Genomic DNA, 23900 nt, shown 5'->3' on the forward strand with positions numbered 1-23900 from the left:
CATTTTTTTTCTCAACAGGAACCCCATTAAAATGAATTAAGTGTCAGTACACACATGAATAAAAGCTTTACTTCGTTGGTGTCAACAGCACATCTACACAGTACATCTCAAAACTAAGAGAATACCAACTACAGGTCACAAACTTTTTTTTTTTTTTTTTTTTTAAAAAAACAACACAAAACCTCTAACTATTAAATGTCCCATCTTCGCTTGTTCAGGTTTCAATTAACCTCTGAAAAGCATGTCATCAAGACACTCTGGCCAGTTTATAGCTTTGTGAGATAAAAACTGACCCAGAAGAGATCCAGTATAAATCGAGAGCTTAGTTTATGATAAGAAACTCAAACCTCAGCTGTAAAAGCAGCTTCAGCTAACACATTTTGAGATGCCAGACATGTTTATTAAGTGTAGCCTGAATTTTTATTAAACATCTTTTAAACACCTTTTTGATTTATCATAAAATTTAGTCTGTTCAAATGTCAGCACTCAAGCTCACTGTTTAATGAATACCTAAAATATGAATCCTTGTAACTACTCAAACTCAGCCTCTCCCTGCAATATTGTACATGCATCTCATTTTACCTGAGCAATCCTAACAAAAAGTATGAGTTTTACAGAGCAATTAATGAGCAAAAAAAGAAAACAAATTGGAGAAATGGATTCCAGACCTAGCACAAGGAACATACCACTTGATCATTCTCCAGATTAAACATGACAACATGAACTAAAGCTTGGCAGCATCCCCAGCTGATACAGTATTAGATATAGGTGAAGTCAGTTTCTGAAATGGGCCATTAAAATGAAGCAGCCCCAAAATAAAACACTTAGCAATGTAGGCTGAGATGGGAAAATAGCAGGACTCTGCAGATTCTCACTTACCTACTGCACCAGTTAAACACATTAAAATTAGAAGCAGAACACACCAAAGAATGTCAGAATTCACTTTTCTTTCCAATTTACTGCGCTTGTAATGAGGTCCACTGTTATTCAGCATGGCTTTGGTTTCATGACCTGTAAGCACAACAAACGTTGACATTCTCTATTAGCAGATATTAGAACCAAAATCCCTTTATATTTCTAAAGCTCTGGGAAACTGGACGTTTCTGTTAACTAATACGTGAAAAGAGGTTATAAATGAGTCAACTAACTGCTCCTACAGTAATTCTGTCCTACAGTAATTATGTCCTAAAGAAAACTGAACAAGCTAAACCAAAATTTCTCACCTACGCTACCTTTTATATTGTCAATAATTTTTCTTCCTAGAGAAACAAACCTATTCTTGACATTTTCTATACTATTTCTAACATTTTCTACTAAATTCTGCACCTGCATTACAATTATCTAGCTGAGTAAATCACAGGGTCTAGTCATGAAACATCTCCCCTTTGATACGGAGTATTAAAGAACAGCATTAACTTCAATTTTGGACCAGAAAATAATTCTAAGAAAGGCAAGTATCTCTATGTTCATTTCAAAACCCAGATTTGCCATTGCACTTAACAGTTGAGGACAAGGACATACTGCAGAGCTGGCCTTCCATGAATAATCAGATGTATCAGCCTTCCCATTTTTAAAATAGAAACAAACTTAATTCAGACATGCAGTCTTAAATGCTTCTAGCTACAGTTGCCTTCTGCTGGATTCAAGCTTGCAATCTGCTACCTTGCCTTTGTGTGACACTATTTCTTAAGGTACCTAATTCCATCTTGTTTACAATGAAACCTGTGAAAGCCAAGGTGGTCACTAACCTGCATATACCACAATGCCTACAACAGCTTCTGTGTTTCTTACTGTGCATCCTCGGAGCAGTAAGTTCTCCTTGCTGAGGCCCACTCTGTCCTTGTTTGAATGTTCACTGAAAAAAAAAACAAACCAAAACAGAAAAAACACATTACTCTGTCTGTAGGACTCCAGTAAATATCAGTCAGGTTTTGAAAATGCATTATGGAGCAGATCACATGGAGAATCGACTACTCACTGACTACCATTCTGACGCTTCTGATTGAACCTTTCAAAAGAAGTGGGTAACATGCATCCAGAACACCTCTGAAAATCTTGGTATGTAAGCACTGTATTAAAATTTCCATGTTTTTACAAGCCTGACATTTGCCAGATAGCATATGGGAAGTAGGCAACACTGTTGAAATGACCTTGAGACAAACACTAAGTTTGAAAGCAAATGACTTCTATTTGAATTACCAACATGAGAAAAAAAAAATCAAACAAAATTTGAAATCCCATTTTAAAAGTGCTGTGAGCATTTTTACCCCTGTGGCAGATTTCCAATGCAGGTATGCCCACTTTTTGTCAAGGTTTTTCCTCACAGACTACGATTTTTATATAGCTCTTTTTCTTTTCATATTTCTAACATTTCATTGCCATGGGGAAGAATGTAGACATTATACCTCTCAAAAACTGGAAATCAGCCATTCCATGAAATAGAATTGTTTTCCTACTGTCTACACAAAATCACAGACCTCTGAGAAGAGAAGAGACATATAGCAATACTGCGCAAAAGGAATTTGATCAAATCACTGGGGATTACACAAAACACATCACAGTAGGAGAGGAAGCCAGTTCTTCTCATCTCCAACCCTGAGCAAAGCAGCTTGGCCAGTCAGGCCACAGTCTAGACTGAGTACTGTACAGATATGACATGTCATTAAAAGCAGACTTAGGACAGACAATTCAAATATGGAATACAGAATTGCAAAACAGCCTGAACTAAGATGTTGACAATATTTAATATGAAACAGAAAGCACTAGTGGTGTTTTCCAGTTTACAATCAGCTGTTCAGGAAGCCCTACTGGAGCAGTGCCTGCTGGGCTGCACTCAGAAATGTAGTGGTGCAAACTGACTTCTATGCGTATCGTCATTTTTTTTTTTAAAGTAAACATTACAAGTTTTCTGAAAATTAGTGAGAGCACCAAAGCAAATGACATTTGTTTAAAGAGCCACCAAGCCTACTTACACAAAGCCTCGGAAGCGACTGAGGTCATTGTTAGGACTTTCACATTCTATTCTACTGGAAAATTTTTCTGGATCAATTTCAGAGACCTATAGTTATTGGAGAAAAAAAAAAAAAAAAAAAACAAACAAAAGAACTCAGACCGCATATGATGTAACTTAAAATTCACAGGTTCAGATATCACCATCTAACAATTTAGTTTCTATAATTTAAGTGGCTGATGATGTGAATGATCTGCAACCCAGGTATATCGGACTTAAGCAGCACAGAAAGATTTTCTAGCAAATGTCAAACCCTGGCAAGTATCAGCTGAGAGGCTGGTATCTTAGGAACACCAGAGAGGAGGAAATGGGTGGAAGAGTGAGGAAGCAGCAAAAAAATGCAGTAAGAACATCTGAAAAGCAAAGATTTCCACATTTTTTTTCATGATGAGGAAAAAAGAAGCACTGTCTTCTAAGAATTGCTTCCAAAGAGCTGCTGATTTTGATAACATGGCTAGGATGCTACCTGTACTAACACAAAAAAAGCAGGTAGAACTTCTTAACAATGATTAAACCTTACCAATACCGAAGAAAGGGCTTTCATGGAACAGTAGAAGCTTATGTTGTGAATGAAAAGCAGGTGAGCTTTTCCATGAAAAGAAAGGCCAAGTGACACACATTTTCTCATTAATAAAGAATAAAACCCGGCCTGGAGTGAAAAACCAAAAGACCAGGTCTTCAAAATTACCTGCAATTGCACTTGTTATTAATGGCCTATAAGTACAGTCAGGACACACGGAAATCTAGCCTCTGGTGTAACAGAGTTGTTTCCAAGCTGAGTACCTTCCACTGACTCTGGGAATTCATTGGTTCTGCTCTTTAGAAAAAAAGAATGACCAATTTTAAGGTGCCAAACTCCCAAGGAAAAGTCTATAATTCACAGGTTTAATTGAAAACGTCTTCTACATAGTTATGGGTCTCTGAGATGACTCCACCTCCACAGCTGGGTGATTTCACATTGGGACAACAACAACTGTGAGGAAAAGACCCAGCTTCTTAAGTTGAATTTGAAACTCAGATGACATATTATTGTTAGCACATACTTTGTTGTCTTGATTCAAAAATTTTGCTATATTTTGCTGTATTGACTTCCTGCACTGTCAGGAAAATCAGTATGAACGTAGCCTTAGACAGATACCTAGAGACACTGTAAATTTTATTATCTATGAAAGATCTCTCTGTCTTCACTGATCTTTCTTATGTTTATCTGTACAGGAAATACAAAATTTCTGTAATATGTTACAACAGTAATTTTTTTTTTTTTTTTTTGGGGGGGAGGGGAGTAACTAAACCATTTGATTTGGTCAAACGATTCTTAATACCAGTGAAGCTGCTGGTAGCAGCTTCCTGCAATATACCAAGAAACAGCAACCCTAGAACCTCAGAGTGTAACTTATAGATGGCACTGGATTTATGCCTACACTCTGCCAGTATAAAACACAGGTGACTAAAACTACACCCAAAAGGAGACATATTGGTATGGGCACTCAAATCTTCCCAGACTATAAGAAAAGTATGGTCTATATTTTTTCATTATAATCTTCTTTTCATCACACAGTGCAAGTAGAAAATGTTGTGCCTTATTTCATGAGACACTTTCTTATGCTTCCTGGCACAAAAGAGAAGCCTTTTTATGGCAGAAGAAATGTTACTTAGATTTTGCATAAAGGTCCCTAAAGCAGCATCAAAAAGAAAGGGGACAATAAAGACAAGAACTGAGTAAGGTAGCTTTAAATGAATGTCCCTGCAATAGGCTGTCTCACTGGAAAAAAGGAGAGAGGCAGCTTCCCAAGGCCAGGTTTGCTGCTTTGGCTGTGAAGTACTTCTGACAAACTGTATGGCTTTACAATACAGCATAAGAATGTGGTGTATAACTAAGGTAGAAAAGGAGAACTTGCAAGTCCTTTTATCAACTTGGCTTCTTAGGCTGTCTAGAAGAAAAGGACAGCACTTTCCTCTTCATTAGCTATGAGGATGCTGCAGCTAGGACTGGATTCAGTCATTGAACATGTAAGAAGGAACCGAACAGTTAAGTCTTGTGACCTCTCTTACAACATAAAAGGAAACACTCACTGCTCACAGTGATTTAGCAGATTAGCTTCCTCACCCTAGTGAATCTGCGCATGGTTCACCTAACCATACAAGGTGTGGAGGAAAAAGGAGATTAATCCCTTCTTAAAGCATTAAGAAGCAACATTTGAGTGCATTGAATGCAGCAGAGCAATGTCAGTTTGTTCACTAAATAACTCATTATCCTTAGGGAACAGGTCCTCAATTGTTCTGTGTATTTCTCTAGGAAAGCCAAGATGGTTGGAGACACTGTTCTGTGCCTTGTTACCTTCCAGCTGTTACCTACAAAGCCCCTTGAGTTATCTTCCTAATTTCTTTCCTTCTATTGTCACTGAAGCATTTCCAGAAAAATAAATAAATAAATAATGCTATTCTAAATTGCCAAAACTTAAAAAAAGGCAAAAAAGCACATATCCACTAATTTCTCATCACTACATGGTCTGTGGAAACTCTAAGAGCTGGTGATGTTCAGTCTTGAAAGGGAGAGATGAGCTAGTCAATGCTGTTCACAGTAGGCTTGTAGCAGAAAAATTAGAAGAGTTCCAAAGATTTTATAAATCCTTGAAAGACTAGAATTGAAGCTAAAAATACATTTGGAAATACAGTGAAAAAAGAATATACCCGTCCCTCTCTGTAGGTCTTTATGTAGCACAGAACTCCCTTCCAAAAAGTTCCAATTTCACATCCATTAAATGATATACACCATAAATGACTACTTGACATTTACCTGAATAGTTATTTTTACTGTCTTGCATCACTTGAAATTGGGCCCTCTTTCTCTGGAATAAGTGAGCAGACAAATATTTGCTCCAAAATAACTCAACCAACAAATTAAAACTATGTTACCTGCTTATTTTGTTTTCAGATGGGGATTGATGAGCACTATACAATCTAGAGGGCTGCTTTTTTTTAGTTGTCTGTCTGTCATGTCAACTTGCTTAAGCCACTAGAAATGCACAATTATCACCTGCTCTGAATATCCTCTCACCACCTGCCTCTGCTTTAGATTGGTTTCTCCATCAAGGCTGGCAGTTTCAATGTAACAGATCCCATCCAGGTCACTAGAATATAACAGCACCATGTCAGCAGGAATTATTTCATTACGTGAAAGCCGGATGAAATCCCCAACATTGACATTTTTCCAGCATTCATCTATGTATTTCTTCTCTTTCCTGAAATGCATATAAAAATATTAATTAATTAATTGTTTTTATAAACTCAAAGTGAAAGCTCAGAGAAACAAATTGTAACTAGAGAATGGCTCTCATTATTAAATTATGCTTCCAAGTCATTAAAAACTCTGATGAGATGGTCTATCAGGTCAAGGTGAATATAATTACAAAGAATCAGCTCTGAGGTCCCAGCCCTGTTTTGCTGGGAATTAATTCCAGTCCCCCTCCCAGAATTATTTTAGCTCTATTCAAAATTCAAGCCCACTTGCTTCCTATATTTTCATTATTCCAACATCTACCAGTAAACAAAGGATATTCAGCAACCACTTCACTAACGTTCTGAACATAAATATTTGTATTTATAGGCTTTTAAGATATTTTCTATTATTTTTGAACATAAGGTATGAAGACCTTACTTCTCACACTCAGAGAAGTCAAAAAGACTTCAGGCCCCTCAGAATTCATAGTCAAAATTATTTATTATTATGAAATATCCAGGCATGACATACAGAAGTTTGTGCTGTCTTCAACTTTCCATTTATATCTGTTATTCTGTCCTCAGAGATGAACAATTTTCCTTTTATGTAATCACAGCAGCTTATTGCAAACGTAATCAGGTTTAGAGTGGTGAATAGAATGTGAGGTAACAAGCAACAAGGAGCTAGCTAGAGGCACAGAGTAGTAGGATAGTGCAATAAGGGGATGAAACAAATACAGCTGCTACTACAAACACTGTACATACATGTCTAGCTGCAGTACATTTTTGGTACCAAGTACTACTACCCTTGGTAGTTGCCTGGCTTTTCTGCCTTGCACAGACTATCCTAGAGCTATGTTTAAAGGGAGGAGCATGTATTCTCCACAGTTTATCAGTCAACCAGACTGGAGAATAGTCCAGGCTGTGCCAGGGCTGTCTTTCAGGCTGTGCTTCCTTTCCCGAATCTCATTCTGACCTACCTAGCTGAGAAGCAGAGTCACACCAGGGAGCTGGGAAGTGCACCTAGCTTCCATGTGCAGACATAAGCTAACAAACTGCGTGATATGGCAATTTTGTATAGACTGGCACTGATCTACCAGCTTTAATCAAAGTGCTAGCTATACAAAATGCTTCTGACACTTCTAACAACAAAGTATCAGGAAAATATTCCCTACGTCAAGCTTTGCATCCATACGTTTCAGACCTGCATTATCTGACAGTATCCTTTCAAAATGCTCTTCTACAAAGAGATGACACAAAGTCCACACAATTAACCAGTATATTGATTACAATATCTCTAGTGAAGATAAGGTGGAGGTTGGCATATTGTTTTCCAAGTGCAAGCAAAGCAAAACCAGGAAGCAACAAAAGCCGATGTAAAATTAAACCAACATAAGCCAAGTTATCTGCTTCTCCTCAAGATGCTCATCTCTAATTTTCTACACATATTGAAAACTGGCACAATGGAAAGCATGTAAAACTTAATTAAAGCTACAGCCATGACTATCAGAAGATGGACGGATTCAAAAACACTCCAGGAATTAACTTTTCATACCAATACATTGCCTTGAAAACAAAGAAAAAAAAGGAAAGATTTCTAAAGTAAATTAACAAAACCCCAAGAAACAAACAAACAAAACCCCAACAATCTAAGAATAAACGTATAGAGGAAAAAGGAAGGAAGACTTGTAGAATGGGATGTGATTCATAGTTACTGAAGCTATGACTTAAGCTTTGATCAAACTGAGTCTGGTCTGACGTTACCTCTGCTATTGCTTTCTTATATCTGCAAAGGTGCTGACACACCTTTCAATTCAGGAGATTGAGTGAACTGAAAACTAATAACCTTCTCTGCTTGGAAGCACCCCTCTGGTATTGAAAACTATATCAACACGATTTTTTGTGTAGGCCAATTTTCCCAGCTAAGGTAAAGTGAGTCCAAAGAGTGGACAATGCCAAGTGGCACAGAATTCCCTGGTCACTCTACAACAGCACTCTTTTACCTCTCCCTCCAAATGCGATGGAAAGGATTTGAGAACTCATAAGGGCAGCAAGGAGGTTTAGGTTAATATTTGTGTTTGCAGAACATGAAGTTGTTTCTTCAAAGGCTCAATGTCCACGTGGAGACCAGTGTGAAGACCTCCGGGGTCTGTATCAGGACAAGTACTGTTTAATATTTTCATTAGTGACATTGACATGGGACTGAGTGCACCCTCAGCAAGTTTGCAGATGACGCCAAGCTGAGTGGTGCAGCTGATACTTCGGAGGGAGGGGATGCCGTTGAGGTGGACGTGCACAGCCTTGAGAAGTGGGCCCATGCATGGTCCTTAAGGTCTCCTCCAACCCAAACCATTCTATGATGCTTTCTGTGGTTATGAGCTTGCTCTTAAAATACATAGCAAATGCCAGAAAGCTAAAGATTCCATCTTCTCAGTAATATAACAATATATTTAATAGTTAGTTATTACTAGACTGCAATCCTTCTCCATAGGCCGATTAAGGTCATGTCTACAGCAAAGAAAGTCTAGGGCTTGGCAAACCCAGCTAACAGATAAAGATTTTTAAAAAGTTTATTTTCTGTTTGTGCTTTGACTTCACTAGGAAAAGGCATGTCTTTTACAAATTCATTAACGTCAGAGCACAAACATAGAGGTGCTGTAGTGCCAAACTTGATTTCAAGCTCCTTCTCATTAAAATGTCTAATTGCAAATCTGTTTTCTTCTGCAATGCTGTTGGTTGTGACAGCTACTACAGCAGATAACAAGTATGCACTCGGTTCCCCTCCATGACCACAGAGCAAGAAGAGTCCACTACACTTCCTTTATCTTTGTACTTTACAGGCTTTGAGTGAGTCTTGCAATAGCCTTTTATGACAGGTGTAGAAGAAACATGAGGGATGTAGGCCCCACTGACATGCACTAAAATCAATTTTTTGCCAGTGCTAATTTATAATACGACCTGTCTACTTTCCTGACACCTCCTTTTTTTTTTTTTTTTTTTTTAAATTGTCCACACATTATAAATGCCTGACAGCAAACCTCTCACCATGAGCACACTCCACTCCTAACCTGCACCTACAGTCTGTAATATTTAAGTCCTGCACTGTGGAAGAGCTGCTAATATCTGTACCAAACTATGTGATCCACACAAATTGAAAATGATCTTATTCTTTTTAAGGAAATGTTATTGCATTTGAATAAAATATTATAATGCTGATAGCATTAGTGAGCTTCACCAATATATTGACAAATTAGCAACCCTTGAATTTCTGTGATCCCTACAGCAATTTTTAAGATATTAAAATAGTAGTCAAACTACCTTGGTTAAAACAATACAAAGTCAAGCATGAACACTCTGGCCACATCCAGAGTATTTTTTCCAGCAAATTTTACACTAATTTGATATCTATTTACCAAAACAGGTGATCAAGAATCAACTAGACAACTCCCTGAGCAACTTCACCTAATTAGACCTCCTTTGAGCAGGGGATATGACTTGATAGATGACCTCCAGACACCCCTTTCAACCCAAGTTACTCTGTGATTCTCTAAGCATCCAGAAAGTAAACCAGAAGAGCTATCAATTTTTTTTTCTTACATGTACTCATAAGCAGTTTAGTAACAATAAACCAGAAAGTCTGTTGTCTCTTACCTGCTATACACTTTGGTTAGTAAGTTGTTTATCTGTTTATCCAATTTGTATTTTGAGTAATCTTCCAGACCATCCTTCACTGCAATAATTGTCAGAACCACTACTAGAGGTAGCATTGTAATTTCTTTTTGGAAAGCTTCCACCAGAGGAACCCAGTTTAGAACAACTAGAAATAGGAAATACAAATTGGCAACTCTGAAACAAAGAGCAAACACAAGAGTTAGCTGTGTTAGCAGTCATCCTTACTCCCCCACCCCGTACTGTATAGAGACTTAACTTAGCAGTAATTTATCATTTCTTTACTCCAAGTACTATTTAAGAACTAAGTATCCACAACTCTGTTTTCACTTTCCAGTCGAAAGATTATTTGGCTGGACAGCTGCTTAATACGTGTGATAAGAAGGTGTAGAAAGCAATATTATTCCTGTATTTCCAGCCCTGTCCTCCATGTATGTGTCTTCTAGTGAGGCTTTAGTGAACGTATATACAACACATTTTTAAAAGTAAGCTGTCCTGCAACCTCCCTGCATAACTTTACAAATTGGCCGTCCTCCAAGGAGGAGAAAAAAACCAACAACGTCAACAGAGAAAGGCATGAGAGGGAAGAAGATAAAATATATTTGCAGGAAACAAGCTGAAAATCCTACTTCAGATTACTGGGTGTCAGTGCTCCAACAGTACTGAATATTTCAATAATCCAAAGAATAGAATGAGTGTAAACGGCAAAAGGTATGCAGAAAAGAATTAGCCCAAGACTGATGATACTCAAGAATGTTTGGTCAAGTAACACAGATCTTTTCAGAAGTGATAGGCAGGTTGGGAAAGAATAATAACTTTTAAAATACCCATCTATATATTAATACACACATTTAAATAAAAGGATTCAATTTCTGCAGAATTTCCACAATCAAAATAAAAGCAGTTCTTTACCTGTGAAATTGTTCAAATAAATTCCGTGGTATAAAATTCAGTAAAGTATATTTAGTAGTCCTTATTTTGTTGTTCATGTACAGTTTTGATACCTTTTCATACTCTTCCTTAAAATGTCCCAAACAGGGTATCACTATCCTGTGTTTGCTGGCAGTTTTTGATGACTGATAGCGCTTGCTACTTGAGTTGCTGCTGCTGCTAACTTCTCTGCCTTCTGTAGAGATCAGTCGCTGCCAACGGTATCTGGCCCAGCGGATGGGATCTGCCATTGTTCCTGAAATGCTTTATAATCCAAGGAGTGTCCGCTATTTAGAAACAAGTTAAAATACAGCAGGTTAAGTAATAATTCTGTAAAGGCTTTTTTAACTAATGGTTTAAACCTAAGAAAAGGATCATTTCCACATTCTGATTTGGAAAAGAATTAAGAGGTTATATGATGTCAGGTCCCTCTGCTTCAAAGGCTGCATTTACCCAAATTTCATCCTCCCTTTCAGGACCCTAGAGATTGATTTTTCCATTTACAACACATAATATTTCTGTAATTGTTTTATAAAAGAAAACAAATCTGACTCCAATAATTTTCTGCCACTGATCTACAGACCTATTTTTTCCAGCAGACCACTATTATTTTGTGATATTACAATACCAGAGGAACATAGCAATAGTTTAGATTTACAGTAATTTCTGAACTTGTATGTGGTAAAGCACATACCGAACTGTCACCCGAAGCTTAAGAAATCCAAATTAGAATGTTATGCAGGACTATATAATGACTATTACAAAATAAGTGATGCTTTGTAATTTTGCCTACAAAATTAGATCTGGATAAAATGTCTCATTTACTGCAAGAGAAGATGATTTTGTGCATGATACGATGCATTCTTCAATGTTCCTGAAGTCCCTACTTAGGCAACAAACCACTCAATTCTTTTTACAAATCTCAGTAGCCAACATGCTGTATCATCGTAATGCCTTATACAGATTTAAAAGCCTGTTGGTTCTCTAAAGTCCACAGCAAAAATGACAATTCAACAATTAAGAGCTGTTCTGGGACTGCAGTATTGCTTCCTGTACCTAATGGAAGATCTGTTCACAGAAATGAACTTCAAAAATCCCCTTTGCTAAAAGAATATCTGCCACAACTAGTCTCTAGTTATAGGTTTCTATTAAGTTCTCCATTTCAGCAGATGTTTTCATGAGTGTACAACAGTAGGGAATTTCCATCTACCCTTAGATGTCTCAAGGATACGGCTCTTGTATTTTAAGGATGGTACATTGCACACAACTATTTTGCGCTTTATTGTATTATTTTTCTGCAGCTAAAGCCTGCACTACCTAACAGCAATAAAATTTCCCTAAAGCAACATGACCACCACAGGTTGCATTTCCAAAACAGTGAAATATTATACAGCATTCAGATGCCATCTATCCTAACTTACCTTATTTATACCTGATTTTTTTCGGTTCATTTCCTACCACAGTTGCTCTGCATCTGCGCCAGCCATAGAATGGAACCTCATGGAAGCAGACTGCCCACCGGTGTCTTGTGCTGTAACACAGTGAAAAAGCAGACAAGCTACTAATACTGCACAGAACAGCATTCTGAAAGGAATCCTTATCTCAGGAACTGCAGTCCTTGCTGATAGTTAATGGCATTTATTAAACCCTTGAGTCAGCACTGTAGCAACAAGCACCTGGGAACAACCTCACACCCGAGGTGAGGCATTGCCTGTGAATGGCATAAGTAGCTTCTGTGATCAAAAATCCCTCTTCCTACTGCACTAGAAAAGGCTATGGCAATTCTTACTAGCTGACTGAGGGTGAATAAACTTCATGCCAATGCTTCTCCATTCACCTTAGCTAAGCTCTAGCAATCTACCCAGGGGTTTTTATTTTCCTAAAGAAAGCCCAAGTTCATAGGTATAGGCAATACTCATTTTATAAAACCCCATGATACTCAGAAAGGAGGTTTAGGAAACGCAAGGTATACTTTAACAGAAGCTCAAAACATTTTACAATCTCTAACAAACGTTTACAATGAATAGTTGCTATGTTTCTTGCACTATTTCTCCCATAGGACAACTCATCTTGCATTTAATTTGTTTAAAACTATAACTCAGAACATCAGTGCAGGCTATCATCAGGGTGCAAGATTACTTTCCTTCCATCTGGCATCCTACTGTCTGCATGCATTACAGCAAAAAATCGCCATAGGAAATTTTTCACCTGGTAGCAAGATTAGATTATATGTAGTAGTCAAGGTACACTACTGTTGCGTGTCCCATTTCTCGATTCGTGTACTCTGCCAAATATTTCATCTCATACTCTCCTCTCTCCACTGTCTTTTAACGAAATCAACCTAAAGTTTATGAGCCATTCTTTTTAAAATAGCAGATTTACAGGTGTTCATTGAGAAGAAGATTGTTGAGCTATTTCTCAGAATTAAAAGTATAGAGAAAATACCATTTTTTACTGTTGACTGTTACTAAAAGTATAAAATCTTATCATGCTAGAAAAAATATGGTGCAATATTTTTATAGTCAATCTAGTGTGGAAAAAAACAGTTATTTAAAGTTTCCTTATTTCAACCATTTATATAAGCCATTTATAATCTTAATAAGCTACTTGAATGGGCAATACCAAGACACTTGGTATTTATGAAAATGTTGAGAATATGACTTTTGAAGTACCTTTTCCTTAACTGCCTTGCTTCATGATCCATTGTCTTTCAAAATGTTTTATTTTTTTATGCAAGACAAAACCCACAAAAGCCATTTGCTTCGCTGTTCATCATTTTTTCATTCCCTTCACTCTTTTCCAGTTAACTCTTTCAGACGTACAAGGAAGGGAAGATGTGGAGGGGTTAATAACATACCAATTATGAAATCAAACAATTGTACAACTACTGAGAAAAAAATATTCCTATCTCCTTCCTGTAAGAGGGACTTCGTTCTTCCAAAATTGTAATTACTCCTCAAGAGAGCAGTTGTCCATAAGCTTTTTCACTATAATAAATCTTTCTGTGTGACTGACAAATATTTCAAGCCCAACCATAACTTGCAGGTAACAAACTAACAGAAATATGTTGCAGGCTTATGGATGACAGAGAAGGTGTAAAACTTCCTGATTACCATAGATGAAAAAATGTAAATAACCCAAATTTGCTTGCCATGTAACAGTAACACATTCTTATCCACTGACGTATCAAACCACCACCATTTCACAAAGACCAAATAGTACAATTTAATGCTAGTTACCAAAATTATCTTTGACTATTTCTAAGATTAATGATCCCAGCATCTCAGCCAGTTTTATTCTTGGTAATTGAGGAAATTTTTAAGCCATTGCAGAAAGATTTAAATTTTTTTAGACTTTAGCTGAAATAAATTAAAAAAAAAAAAAAAAAGTCAGTGACAGAAGCAGTGATTCACAACTCAGATTCCCTTTGCTGGATGCCAGAAGAGGGACTCCTTCCTTTCTTTGCTTCAGTAAGACTCACTAAACAGTGAATGCGGGACAGGGAGCAAATATTTCATCACAAAAAATATGAAGGTAACAACGTAATATTTCCTGGTTTTAGCCAATCCCTTGGCAAGCCAAATCAAAGGACAATGTGCTAACTAGTTGTGGAAGTCACAGTGAAATGCACTGGCTGTGCATTACAGAGCTGTGTACAGTTTTGAAATCCAGTGCCAGGAGCAGGAACACAGGGCTTTCATCACTCGGCAGAAACAGCAACCCAGCTGATACAACAGATGAAGACCACTGTTGACACTCAGCTGCCTGAAAAAAGACTTCTGTTTTCACAACAGTCACTGTTAGCCTGACTTGGAGCTCTCTTCTACTACTTTGAATACAAAGACTTATTTATTTATTTATTATTAGCACACTTTAAGCAGCAAAATATCTGGATAGGCTAAGATTTAACTCATTTAACATTAGCCATGTATAATGCTAACAAGACAAGTCCCTCTGTAGTTAGTCTGGGAGGACAGCAAATCTCCAGAGGGTGGAGACATCTCCATCTAGATCTAAAAGGGATGCTTGAGCATATGCGGTACCTTCTGGCATGTGCCTCTCTCTCATTTATCACAGAATCTGCCTGATTAGTTTGGACATGTAATATTTAGATGGGGAGGGTTGTACAAAACAAATCCTGCTCTAAAGTCACACTCCAAAAGATTCTCCAAACTTCCTAAAAAGCCTGTTTCACTGCTTTGATACCCTTTGACTAGAAAGCTTTCTCCTAACGGGTATTCCTCTCATCAAATTAAGATGGTACATTTTTGTCCTTTCATAATTATGTGTATAATTCATAATATGTACAGTTATCAACGGTCACAATCGTGATGTCTTGGAAGACTATTACTACATACACGAAGCCCATGGTTCCCTTTAGAAACCATGATCTGCATATGAAGGGAGAAGAGAAACCAGGAGAGAAAAACAAACCTTTATACAGCATCTCCTCTTGGCATCCCCCAGCAGCTTCCACATGAATTACCATATCCCAAGGCCCTTCTGCAGTGTATACTCCCAGGCCATGGAAGGGAAAGAGACTTTCCCTCTTCCTCAGTGCTAAATCCTGTGGTCCCTGTAACCAATGAGGGCCCTTTTTAAAGAAATGTTTGATTGAATTAACAACGTGCTGGATTATCAGGGAGAGTGTCAACATGATTTCTTCTTTGTCCTGTTAAGTTTACCAATCTCTCCCAAGCATCCATCTTTAGCATGAATCATGCAAGGTGTGTCAATTAAACATACTTTTGCTTGAAATGGTAATTATTTGCCCAAAAGCAGTAACCTGCCATATCTCTACGTACTGTTATAACGTAAAATATCCTGATGGAAAACCTAAGGAAACAACAACACAGAATTTTTCAGGATGCCATATGAGCCAGGTGTTTGAAAGTAGGTTATGTTTGCAGAAAAAAATCATGTTTACATTTGCTCTTAAGAAAACAAGCATCTCATACTGGTGACTTCAGTGACTAGAAGCAAGAAATAGACACTTTCTCAAAGTAAATTCCCAGGACTAATAGAAAGGCAAAGTCTTTACATAGCAGATCATTTTTACTCGGTGCAAATTACATAGGCAAAAAGCACCTTGAAAAGCTGAAGAATTAACTTATCAGTCACACTTAAATAAAGGTGGGAAGAGAGTTGGGAGTTAGGAAAACAAAGAGAGGAAACCTGACAAATTTCAAAACCTCTTAAGCACAGGCAGCTAACTCTTTTCGGTTTTCATAATTTATTACCTTTTGTAGCATGCGATACTTGGTGACCTTTGCTTAAAAAAAAAAAAAAAAAGAAAGAAAAAAAAAGAAGGACATTTAAAAATGACAACATGTTAGGTCAGAATTCCTCACCACTGGATCTGGAGCCAAAGGTTTAAGCTGCACCCGTAGTGCCGCTGAAGAGCAGTCACCTCTCACTGCACACGCATCCCTGACTCCTGACACAGCTCCAAAACCTCTGCCCCACCCTTCCTCACCCTCCTCCAGAAAGGCAGAGCTTAAAGGAAACAAGAAACCTGAGGTTCAGCTGCATGCGCTGCACATTCTGCATATTCCTGCCAGTATCTCCAGCATTTTACTGTAATATTTTAAAGAGAACTTTGAAGGAGATTGTATGGACAATAAATCAAACAAAACCACCACAACACCACACTGGAAACAGTATAGAAGGCAATGAGAAATTTCCAGTGGTCAAAAAGGTGAATCAGACCTTTCCCAAGCAGCATCTTGGGAAAAAACGCATCGGGATCTCACACCCTGTCACAATGCCCTCTGATTCATCTGGGATTTAACTGAGCTAGTATTTGCAAATGATTTTTTAAAAAATCATTTGCATTTCCGTTTTAAAATAGGATTTATTTAAAACTTCAGAAATCTCTTTTGCATTTTTTCCTATTTTGAACGTTTTTCTTCTTCCTCTTTAAATTGTGATCATAAAATAACGAGCACCTTTTATTTGGTTAGCTATAAGGTCAAAAAAAGTTTCATCAGCTTCATGTTAGATATTGAAAATGATGAAGTTGCTGAACATCAAACAAAAGCTGTTTTAAACAATTTTACTAAGAACCCCCTTCTCTTAAACCATTATTTGACCCTCACATCCTGTAATTTTTCATAGCATCTTCTTGAGTTCTCCAGCCTGACCCAAATTTAAGGCAGCAAAACAAAACTTTATGTTTATTTAAACACTTGCAAAAGACCCACAAAAGTTACTTTTAGATTGATGTGAGACAGAACTTAACTCTGAAGCAGTATTATATTTAAACAAATAAAAGGTTTATTTTTAAGGAGTCTAGAACAATTTTTGTGTGTTCAAAAACAAGAAGCCCAAATAATCTATCTAATTCTTAGTTTGAGGCCAGTGCCATGCTAGGTAGATTCTGTTCTCAACTTCATGCTGTATACTCAAGAGAACATTACTTGATCTTGCTAAATGGGAACGCTGGTGTAGAGTTAATCCAGGTATATCTCACATGCAGAAAGGCAAGCTTTTGTAGCAAGCTCATTAATGTCACATGATAATGATGAAACGTGGAAGGGAACTGTCTGACACTGGACATGTTCTTTGCTTTCTCTCTGCTTCTCTTCCCTCATGTACTCTGACTCTTTCCTCTTATTACAAAGCTTTTGAGATATCCTAGTGAAAAGCTGCAAGGACTATATATGGTTAACATCCAAGAGCTGGTTGTCAAATCTCTGTAAAAGCAAGGCACAGCAGTGTCATTTTCATCACAAAGCAGATAAACACTATATACTATTCATGCTTGGCCATCCCATATCACAATAAAAAAGCCTTTAATAACTCTCTGCTAGTGGCAGCACTGTGAAAATCCCTACTTTAAGTGGTCCATACCTTGAAAGAAGGACCTTTCACCATGAAGCTCAGTATAAACATTCTCTTGTATGTACATCCTGTGCCAAGAAATTGCTTTGGTTTCCCATCACTTGCCTTTCTTTGTCTCTTGTAAACTCTTTCAGCTTCCACTTTTGTAAAGTATCACATTTGTAACTGGTTGCAAACCTTCACTCCTAGCTTTCCTGCGGGGAGATGGAATTGAGACTAAAAATCCCTCAGTTCCAGTTACATTACAGCGTAGCTTTTGGCAATCACTGACCTTTCCTATAGCAGATTCTTTTCTGGAGACTATTAGTCAAACATGCATGGATAATTTAGTCAATAGACAGAGTGCTCTGGTACTGCACCTTACTATTATGCTGTGGTTGTTTGCTTCCATGTCACGTAAAGTAACCTACCATTTCCTCCAGCTTCTCTTGACCACTTCCTCCCTTCTGACAACATCCTTCTTTTGCTATGCTTTCCAAATAGTTAGCCCTCATTCTTTTTTCTGAAAATTCTTTGTTAAATACTCCCAGCAAATGACATATTTCACGAGAATATTCCTCAGACCTTTGGCACATGCATGCGTATTGTGCCTGTTTCCATCCTATTCCTGCTCAGGCACAGCCTTTGGCCATAGTATGCAGGAGGCCTTCTGTGTCCTCTGGGCCTGCTTCCAGTCAATCAATCCTTGGCAAACAGAAATGCAATCAATAAAATTGCATTTTCTGACCAGAAAAACTTGTACAGAACCAAAAAAGAAAGGGATTCAGACAACACATCTCTGTAGCAACACTTTTCTTAGCTCCCTACCTGAATACTTCAGGATGTTCTGTAGGTCTGAGGTTCTGGGTGATGAGGGGAGATTAAAGAAGCAGGGAAGAAGAATAAATATAACCCAGTCAGAGCTCACACTACACAAAGCTATGGAAGAGTGGACAACCCCTGATCCATGCAAAGTCCCATTTAAAATGTTACTGCACATGTTCGCTAGCACTTGTTTCACTACATTATGACCAGAGTACACTGCCAGAACTACACAGGTTGTTAAAAATCAGAACAGCATCTGAATCTTCAACAATTCAGAAGCTACTAGACCACAGAGAAATTTAAAATATCCATGGCCTAAAGATTAATCTGAAAAATATATATATATATATATTTTTTTTTTCCCTACAGTTTGTTACCTTCTCTGGAACATGCAATTTTAAAAGTTTTTAACACATCTTTGCATGCTCATAAACTGCAGAGACACCCTAGAATGCTAAACAGATCTGGATAAGAGATCTGTACTGTCAATTTATGAGACAAAGTGCCAAAAACCTGCAGGAATCAAGACTTCAATTCTGAGAGAAATACGTGACTATTTGCAGCCACATATTCTCACTTATATTCTTAAAATAGTAAATGTTCTTGGATTAAGAGTGGAAGGCAGATGTTTCTATGACAAGTGATACAGCCTGGCAGTATTTTGACATACAATCCTACCTACAAAGTCTGACTTGCACGAGGAACACAGAAAACCTGCAAGCCTTGAAATGCCTTACCTTGGAAATTTCTTGCTTGGGAAGAAGTTAAGCTAGCCATCGGCAGCTCTTCACAACCAAAAAACAATCAGCAGGATGCACTGAATCCCAGGAAGTGCCTAGGCCTTGACACAAGGTCAATTGCAAGGTAATTTAATAGCAAAGCATACATGCAGTACTGCTGATTAATGTGCTGCAGTGTGGGAGCAGTACATATAGCAGGAATCTCTTCCACACTGGGTAAACTTACTTAGGATGCCAATTAGATTCTGCACCTACAGGCATAAATAAATCACACACTACCCAATTTTAGGTTTAAAACTCAGATGAAATTATGTACTTCTGTTACAGGCAATCAGTTTCAAAATAAACCTGAATGACCGCCAGAGAGCTGTGGTTTGCGCACACCTTTTCCACCCTCTTCTCCATTCATCAGCAAAGTTCTGCTTTATGCCCTGTTCTCACCTGTCATATAAGTGTCTCAGAACTGCAAAGCAAAACTTTCCAGGTTAAGTCTTACTCCTTTGTGACTGTCTTTTCTCATAAGCAATCTTAAACTTGTGGTCATGCAGCATTTAATCAAAGCAGCAGCTTTGATATGTGTGAAATTCCCCTTACTTTCACAGTAAGACTAAGGCATGAGCCATGTTACAAAAGTTATGCTGGTGTTCATATGATGCAAAAGGATGTGATTTTTATATTCAGTGTAGGCTCCCTAAATTACAGTAACTGGTTCTGAAGGGAATTGATTCATATGGGCAGTACCACTGTTTTTTAACCACGTCAATTTCTTTAAAGAGCCAAAACTGTTGTGCAGAGAAGACCGAAGTTACTTTTCCAAATTGATACTCAAGTGCCTGTTACGGCACAAACTTTTACTTGAGTTCCCAAAATTGCAGGTTAAATCTCCAGCTAGTGACTTGTTCTTTTCTTCTGGTTTCTAACACATCTATGTTAACAGCTTCTTAAGAGTTCCAATCTCTCACAAGGCATCCAGAGAGTTTAATCCTCTAGGGATCTTTGAAGGATCTGGGGAAGCAGGTACAAAAATTTTGTACATACAGGTACAAAAAGAGGACAACTCAAATCTGAAAAATCCTCCACAGCTCACTTTCTGTGAATACTAGATTTTATTTTTATCTCAAAGATCTTCTGTTTTTAAACAGACTTCTCAGACAATACCAGAAGACAGAAGTGTGGATGCTACAGCTGTGAGCATGACCTGAGCTACTTTATCTAGATATTAACAGTAGTAAAGCCAACAAGCACAAATTTCCATGAAGGCCTTCAAGCACTGTGGAGACTTGCACAGTTCATGTCAAGGCCTGCACCAGTACAGCTTCTCTGGTTTTTAGCCAGCCAGAATAAACCTACTTTAAGCATACTGCAGTCATACTACCAAAAGTATATCTTAAGTACAAACGATTTACGTATAGCCTTCTGATTTTTAAGAAGCTGAAACAACAGCTGCAATGGATGTGATGTACCTGCATATTTCAAAAGGATGGCAATTCTACTGCTGACAGATCCCTTCAGACAGGCAGTGCTGGAGGGTCAGAATTGAACTAAGCAGATGTCTGGTTCCTCTTTTCAGCTTCATGAAATCCTTTGCAATCACTTCTACTTAATTTAGCACTGCTGATTCCATCATTGCCTTTTTTACTGGTCTCCACTTGTTGCATCTTTTTTTTTTCTCCCTCTCAGTACTGTTTATTTTATCTAAGTCTAAAATTAGGCTCGGATCTTGCAGACTTTACTTAATATTACATGCCACTATTCAACTGCTAGTTGTCCAAGGCAGTAATTGTGTATCACCCTGTACTTGGAACATATACATGTATTTTTGTTTCATTAATGCGACAAAGAAATTAAGCCAGTATTATGTACATTTAAAACAGAATTTCAGAATATATTGACAGTTCCTGGGTTTCCATGAATAAGACAGGGCTTTTAAAAGCCATTACGAAATCGCAATTAGGTGTGATACAGGTGGTCATCAGCCACAACACTGTTCAACAGAATTCATGACAGTTGTGAACATAGTTTTCCAACACTCAAGTAAATTTTTGATAATGCTGAGTCTTTTACAACTTCAAGAATACAACCAGTTATTTGTCATAGAACAATGAACCTGTCTACTGCTTGGGAATATTTTGACAGGAACAACCTGTGAATCCACTTGAACCACTACAGAGCTTCTGCAACCCTAAAAAATGTGCCTGACAGGATGTTTCAGGCCTGAAAGGGAAAGGTATTATCCAGCAATTCAGGATGATACAACTACAACTGTGCATCTTTAAAGGTTTTAATATTAAAATTAAGACAAAAGACATAGTAGCCTGGAAACAAACGCAGGAAGTTAAGAATGCTCAAAGAAGAGCCTAGTAACTTCAACATTTTTTAAGAGACTAAGGCATAAGACACTGAAGGTACAATGCTGTGACTAGGTGAACTGATCTAAAGCTGACACTGAAAGGAGTGGGTCTTGCTTCTCCTACCTCCTGCTCCTGGCTTTGTCATAATGCATCTGGTACTTACTGAACCCGGTTCAATACACTGATCCATAAGACCTTTCGCTAAGCCAAAGACAACAAAACTATTAGATGTATTTCCTGATCCAGCCTACAGCTGTGAAAGTACTCCTGTTGGCACAGGGAGGCGGGACAGGAATGTCAGATTAAGAGTGTCTTTGAGTATTTACGTAGGGCATTCAGTTCTGATTTTGGTCTAGTTTTCATTAGAAAGACATATCAGCTGTGGATATTGCCTTTGAAATCCAATCATCCACAACAGTGGCAATTAACAAAAGAATGTGATCCTAGTCTGTGTGCGACAGCTTTTGCTACTGTAAATAATACCTGTCCACAAACTGTAAAGATCCAGCTTAATATAATATAAAATGGTGTTGCACCAGATTTGGGGATGTGCAAAGGTATTGTGAGAATAAAATTCCACTCTGATCTTGGAGAAATCATTTAGTGCCTCTCTGCTGCAATCCATCACTTATGAAATAGGGATAATGACACCTCTGGTATCTTATAGCGATGATGTGAGGATGCATGCTTTTAAATAAGAGATTTCTCAATCGTATGGTCATTGCTGAGACATGAATGTAAGTATTATTTCAGTATGAAAATAATGGCAATTTGAATATTAAAAGTACATTTTTCTTCTTCAGTAGCCATACTTTTGGCAGAAAAACAATTTCCTTCCAGGAACTCTGATTTCTCTTTCACATTGTCGTGAACACTTTTCATTACTAAGCAAGTAATTATTGCTGTGGCCTAATCGCGTAGCTTACTGTGTGCACACATGCACCCTCTGTACTGTCCTGAAGCTTCAGAGATTTCAGTGTGACTTATCCAGACCTTGCTATAAACCCATAAACTATGTAAAAGCTTCCACCCTTTCTTTCAGTTACTGTCATGAACTATTAAAATGTCCCCCCCAACAAACTATTGTTCTGGAGTCAAGGTCTTAACTATGCTTTAGTGTTTTGTTTTGTTTTGTTTGTCTTTTCCCTAATCTGCTTCCCGTGAAGTTCAGTCGATGATATTAACATGAACAGGGGTGGCCTTATGGCCCTGGAAACACACAGAACACATCAGAGCACACAAACAAGACACAAGACAACCCTTTCCCACTGCTAACTGCAGCTGCCCTAACTCAGTGGTAGTAACTAAAGGGACGGTCGCTCCTGTCAGGTTTGGCGTGGGGCATTTCGGCGTCCCCCAGACCTCCTGCTTTAAACCGGCACATCACCTTCACTGCGGAAGGGCAGGGTTACAAAAACCAGACCCATATCCGATTCCGAGGCGAGAACCGACAGGTCTTTATCTTCCCCTCCCCGCTAAAACTTCCGAAGGCACCGCGCAGGCTGCGCCGGGGGCCGCGGCGCCTCACGGCGGGGCCTGGGAGGACGCTGCCCCCCAGCAGGGCGGCGGGCACCTCGGCAAGGCTGCGGCTCTCCCTCGGCCACACGCAGCCCCTGCTGCACGCCTCGACGCCTTTCCCCCCCGCCAGCTCCCGGCACTGGCGCCCTCCTCTTTCTCCTCCTCTCCTCCGCCACAGGTTCCCCGCCCCCACCGACGGCCTTACCCGTGTCCCGCGCACATCCCAGCGTAATGGCCGCGACCCCCCTGTCGGCTGCCACTCTCCCTCCGGCTCGGGCTCCACCGCCTCGCTCGGCTGCGCTCCGCCCCGCTGGTTTTGCCCGGCCCCCGGCAGGCCTCCCCCTCCCCCGGCGAGCCCCGCCTAGCGCCGCGCCCCTCCGCCGACTGGTTCCGCCGGGAGCCCGGCTCCCTTCAGCGCCCTTCGCACCTCATCGCCTCCGTCTTCTAAAAAAGCAATTGCGAATTGGAACTAAATTCGCTCGCTTTCCTCCTATCTGCTCCAAGCAGGCCGTGCTCAGAGTTCTCTAAGTGGAAATAAATAATAAATAAATAAATAAGCAAGCTGCCCTCAACAAACTCGGCTTCAGTGCTGGCAACCCAAAGGTTGTTATGGTTTAAGGACTTTTCTTTTTTTGACCTGAGGCCTCAGCCGGTGGAGGCCACGGCAGGAGCCCTGCTGTGACAGGGCTTGGACAAGCTCGCCTGGAAATTGATGTTGTTGATCTTTTGCCAGCGCAGCCTGGCGCTGAAGGCAGCTCGGCCTGTCTAAACGTGGAGTTTTCTAGCCACTGGGCTAATCGAGGTTAGCAAACACTC

At 38.9% G+C, this 23900-nt stretch overlaps 1 protein-coding gene across 1 annotated transcript in view; it reads right to left on the reverse strand.

The window, feature by feature from the left end:
- Positions 1–23399, reverse strand: part of ATP10D (ATPase phospholipid transporting 10D (putative)) — a 45081-nt gene extending 21682 nt beyond the window's left edge. Inside the window, exons 1-8 of the mRNA XM_040554939.1 lie at positions 23290–23399; positions 12250–12359; positions 10811–11115; positions 9881–10075; positions 6048–6252; positions 2973–3058; positions 1749–1855; positions 880–1011 (exon numbers count right to left, since the gene is read on the reverse strand). Coding sequence (XP_040410873.1) covers positions 880–1011; positions 1749–1855; positions 2973–3058; positions 6048–6252; positions 9881–10075; positions 10811–11079 — 994 coding nt within the window. The 5' untranslated portion in view covers positions 11080–11115; positions 12250–12359; positions 23290–23399. The remainder of the gene's footprint in view (positions 1–879; positions 1012–1748; positions 1856–2972; positions 3059–6047; positions 6253–9880; positions 10076–10810; positions 11116–12249; positions 12360–23289) is intronic.
- Between the last annotated feature and the right edge of the window lie 501 nt (positions 23400–23900).

Source organism: Cygnus olor, chromosome 4 (genome assembly GCF_009769625.2).
Source record: "Cygnus olor isolate bCygOlo1 chromosome 4, bCygOlo1.pri.v2, whole genome shotgun sequence".
Lineage (NCBI taxonomy): Eukaryota > Metazoa > Chordata > Aves > Anseriformes > Anatidae > Cygnus > Cygnus olor.